This window comes from Saccostrea cucullata, unplaced genomic scaffold, assembly GCF_032062105.1.
Source record: "Saccostrea cucullata isolate Sc308-1 unplaced genomic scaffold, CSIRO_AGI_Scuc_v1 ctg22083, whole genome shotgun sequence".
Taxonomy (NCBI): Eukaryota; Metazoa; Mollusca; class Bivalvia; order Ostreida; family Ostreidae; genus Saccostrea; species Saccostrea cuccullata.
In genome coordinates, this window is record NW_026932698.1 from 1 (window position 1) to 5,249 (window position 5,249).

Below are 5,249 nucleotides of genomic sequence, written 5' to 3' on the forward strand. Positions count from 1 at the left end.
CAATTATAACTTACATATATCAAATACATATATATTAAGCCTATGTTTTTATTATTTGAATTATTATTATTTCGTCTATCAGATCAATTTATACCGGTCGACTACACGGTTTATACTCCTTTTTTTATTGTTTGTAGGTTTTAATGAGATCAGTAACTATTCCTTATCTTCACCTTCTTTATTGAATAATTTGGCTTATTTTCACCTTTTCACAAGTATTAAATTAAGTTTTTAGGAATACTCATCTATAAAGTTGTGTCCAGTAAGGACAACTGATTTTAGAAGCGGTATAAATACATAAGGAGAATAATAATTAACGGACTTGGAAGCGCATAATACAAACTGAGCCATTAGCAGCTTTGTCACTTATTGGAATAACAACAGGTTAGCAATTACTTCATATTATTACTTGAATTTTCCGAGGCAAAAAATATAATGATTATAAAACTATTTAGACAAATTATAAATAAGAAGGGGACATATTATGAAATCAAGTTTATTTCAAATGAAAAAAAAACAAACCCTGACATTAGTGTAAAATGATATTGAATAAGATTATTGTGGAAGGATGGGTTGTAAATTCACACGAAAACAGTATTTCCCAAAGGTAAATCGACAATTGATTGCAAGTAAACAAAGCATTAAATGGAATGCATTTTGTTACATTAAGTTACATTAAGGAAAAACCATTTGTAACGCAAAAAACGAAAAAATTAAAGCCTGGGTAAAATTATAACGTGATAATAACTGTCGACAGTTAAACAAAATGCATAACAAATCTTATCTTAAAATACATTATACTCAATGCTTCTTTCTTGACTTTTAATCCAACGTTAATTTCTATTATCAGTAGTAAGTGTTTTGTTCAGTTAATGACAGCCATTGTCCCGTGTGTAATGAAAAGCATCAAAATTAAACAAAAATAAGTGTAATTTTTTTTTTACATGTGTTCTCAAAGTAAGTTGTTCATAGTTTGCTTGTTGGTTGTTTAATAAGACACTTAAAGTTGTGTTTTTGTTTCTGTGATGTTATTTATCGAACAAAGCTAAATAAACTCGAGGTACTGTATATTTTAAATTCGTCTTTTAGGTAACAAAGAATGTTTGGACAACACCAAAGGTCAATATTACTTTGGAACTGTCTCTAAAACCGGAGATGGCATAGAATGCCAACGCTGGGACAAATTACAACCACACGATCACAGGTTTGTCTATGGATTCATGGGACTCTCCGCTTCTGAACACGAGAATTACTGCAGGAATCCCAACAATGACGAGAGACCGTGGTGTTACACAGTGAACGACACAGTCCGGTATAGCTACTGTGACATTCCGTTATGTAACGAGAGTAAGCAGTCTTTATCCGTAAAACCTTATTCCAGCATTCAGTTCAGTGTATCGGAAAACAATTCGTGAAATAAGCATACTTTTCAATAGGTATAGACGTGGTCTGACTAGTTGTTATATGCGTCGGAACCGGGAAACTGGGGGGGGGGGGGGGTGCAAATAGAGACATAATATAGGCACTGAAAATTGAGGTATACATTTTTTGTTTGTTTAGCCCCCCTTCAATTAGCCCCCCTTTCAATTTGCTTCCGACGCCTATGGATATAAAATGCAAAATTGGATGAGTATGAGAGCTATGTAGAGTTAACTTTAAATTTGAGGTAGGTTCACAAACTCCATAAAATGGCCCTGTCAATATACCAATTAACTGACCAAGTCCTAACGTCCCATTTCGAACATCAACATAAAGTAGAGACTTAGTGCTTTCAGTTCATATAAAAAAATTTCGTCTGAGAGTCAAAGTTTGGAAACTCAGACGTTGTGAAACTGCAATGTTCTTGATTTTTTAAGAAATTGGGTGAAATTGAGCATCTTCAACTTTTAATAAAAATATGAGCCCACCCCGCGATCCAAAAAAATTTTCATGGACTAGGATCCTCTGAAATTGTTCTTTCATTATATATATAAATATTTTAGATCAGAGGTTGGGGGCTATGCAAAATATTAAAAAACAGCTTAATTTTTTTGTCATTTTTAGAGAATTTTCCAGATTTGAGGAAAATGACGAAATTCATGACGTCATAATACATAGACAAGAGACAAAATTACGTCATTTTTATTTGATATGAAGTCACCAAGGGTCCAAGTGAAACTTAACATATTTTCAACTAAAACTGAGTTGTTCTGATTTTTCAAAAAATTCACAGGGCCAAAAATGGACCAATGTGACTTTTCTTCTTTATTCTCTTTATGTCTGAAATCCTTGCAATATGAAGCAATGGTGTTTATGGATTTAGTCAAATACACTGTACTTTAAATTCATACTTTTGAGGTTGATGGATAGTTTCAAAAGATATTGAATAAAAAACAAAAAAATAACGCTTCATTATCCTTTAGAATTGTAAAAGTATTTACATTTCTATCAATCAGAAGACTGTAGGGAGATGGAGAAAGGTATGGAATACCAAGGAAAACATAATATCACTTGGGATGGTATAGCCTGCCAGCGCTGGGACAGTACGTACCCCCATGTTCCTAACAGAAGGATAAGTTTCCCAGGGTCGACTCTATCGCGCCAGGAGAACTACTGTAGAAACCCTGACGGTGAACCTTTACCCTGGTGCTACACCGTGAATCCTGACGTACGCTGGCAGACCTGAGATATACCTTTTTGTTTAAACTGTGAGTACAATAAAGTAAGATAAAGTACGCTGGCAGACCTATGATATTCCCTTCTGCTTCAAGGGTGAGTACAATAAAGTAAGATAACAATCAAGGTCACAAGGTCATTGACCTTGGTGTTATTTGAAAGAGCCTAAACAGTGAAGTATTCATTCCAAAATGAAGTCTCTACCATTTATGGTCCAAAAGTTCTGGTGAAGGTTAAAGTTTGCAGACAAACACACAAACAGATAGACAGACAGACAGACCGGACAAAAACAATATACGCCTCGGATTTTTCAATTCGGGCGCATAAACAATCGAATAGACGATCCTCTTTGTTTATGTTTGTTTGTTTATGTATGGCAATAACTGTGAAGCGTTGAAAATGTCAGCCCGATGTTCTTATGCGAACTCTGACAAAATTTTTTTTACTAAAGATTTTATAAAAATGAAGAAATGCTGAAAAAATGATGTGATACCGGGAGGAGGGGGTTGTATTTCAATTGTAGAGAAACACCAGATTTTAACAAACATATCAATTTGTAGTAATATTGAATTCAATAAAATACCTCAAACCCAGAGGTGCATTAACTACGATATGTCACTAATTCAGGAGTCATTTTATTCTTCAAATATGAATTCTATTCCTGTATCAAAATCGATGTCTATGGTCCATTAATTTTGGCAAATAACAAGCCATATAGGAAAAAATCAATGAAAATTAAAATAATTTTCATTCCAACAACCAAAGCTGCAATTAAGAAACAAAACAAATTAATTTAAAAAGATATGATAAATTCAGTCTTGTCATTAAAAAGGAAATCGAGATTTTTTCATTATTCCATGTGGAGCAAATATGCGATTATTATCAGTTCAGTAAATCAGCTATCTTTACGTTTATTTTGTAGCGTCCTTTCAGTGTGATTTCTCGGGAGGAATGTGTGGTCTAGAACAACCGAATGATACAGGAATGACTTGGTTGTTGGACAAGAATGGTATGTATTGTAAAATGTTAAGAACGAAAAACATGAACAAAACCGTGATCGATCTTTAAAAATAACTATAAAGAATACAAATTTGAGAACCGGATATAAAAGCCCGGATCCCTTGAAATTCAAAACTGACCGGAAGGAGCAAACATCTATTTTCAACCTGTCATATCCGCCGTGAACCCTATATATAGATTATTTTGTGCTCAAATTTAGTATTAAAACGGTGTCTAACATTAGGTAGGAATATCTTCAGGTTTACATTTTTAATGGAATTGTTGAAATTCCTGTAATATAAATTTATTTGTCAGTAGTCTGTTTAGTTTGAAAATTACTTTAGAAGTTTTGAATAAGTTAGGAGATGTGAACACCATATGCAGGTAATGACGAAATACAACTAAATAAAGAAGGAAAGCTGACGATAGAAAATCTGATGTAATTTTGCTTTTCATGCAATTTATTTCCCAGCAGGCACACAACGTTGTTTAAACGTTGAATATATAGTTGAAGTTGGGTTTAGACGGTGAGAAATCTAGATACAATATTGACTTTTCAACGTTGAAAATTTAACGTTGAATCAACATTGAATTCAAATTGAATTGAATTGCCAACATTGATTCAATGTCGGATCTTCGCTGAGTGGGTCAATCCTATTTTTCGCTCATAGATAATTTGGACTATGATAGAGTCGGACTATAACACTGTCGAACCATAACGAGGTCGCACTTGACAAATTCGCATTACTAACTATTATAACTAACAAGGATGGTAAACTTTACACATTCAATGATAAATATGAATTCAGTACGACTTTGCCGATACGAATTAAAAAGATACGCAGTAGGACATCCGGAAAATATTCAAAAATTTAAATGCTCGGGTTAATTTTGTAACATGATTGATTTATAATATAAATTTTGGTGAAAATTATTGTAACACAATTAACTACTGATAGGAAATTAAACACTTACTGTTTACGATATATATTTTTTTTCATATAGTGATATACCGTATAATTTCATTTAAGGGCTCCCGACCCTCTGCTATAAATTTCACCTTACAAAGTTTTAAATTTGTAATATTGATTTTCATAAATAACAATAACATTAGAGCCACATGGAAAATAGTTTGAAGTATAAAGCGCTGCTTATTTTTTCAGAAATGATTTTTATGTGCAGATCATGAAATGAAGAATTGGAACACAGGGAATAGACAGAGTAACGATTTATTACCACAACATTAGATATAATATATGAGATGCATATGAAAATAATACTTACTATTATACCTAATTAAATCATGTTAGAAAACATCACGATGTTTCCTAAGTAAGAAAATCACAATGTTGTATGTGATTGTAAGAAAAAAATATATCTGTGATGAGGAGTTATCTTTCTTCTAAATATTTCTTCATGTGAAAAAAAAGTTATTCTAATTAAAATACTGTATTAAGTACTTGAAATATTAAACCATTTTAAAAATAATTCTTAAAAAGATACAACTTATTCAATTTATAAGGCATTCGATGTTGGATTTAAATGTTTTATTGTTAAATATAATAAAACAATTACGAAGAAATTTGCAAAAGAAA

The 5,249-nt window shown here is 32.2% G+C and overlaps 1 protein-coding gene across 1 annotated transcript; it reads left to right on the forward strand.

Annotated features, from left to right (window-relative positions):
* Positions 1-1,089: 1,089 nt before the first annotated feature.
* LOC134235835 (plasminogen-like) lies at positions 1,090-2,665 on the forward strand (the record flags this gene model as incomplete). The annotated part of the gene is made up of 2 exons (XM_062718004.1): positions 1,090-1,347; positions 2,436-2,665. Coding segments are annotated over 2 exons (488 nt in total), but the record flags the coding sequence as incomplete, so codon positions are not given.
* Positions 2,666-5,249: the final 2,584 nt, after the last annotated feature.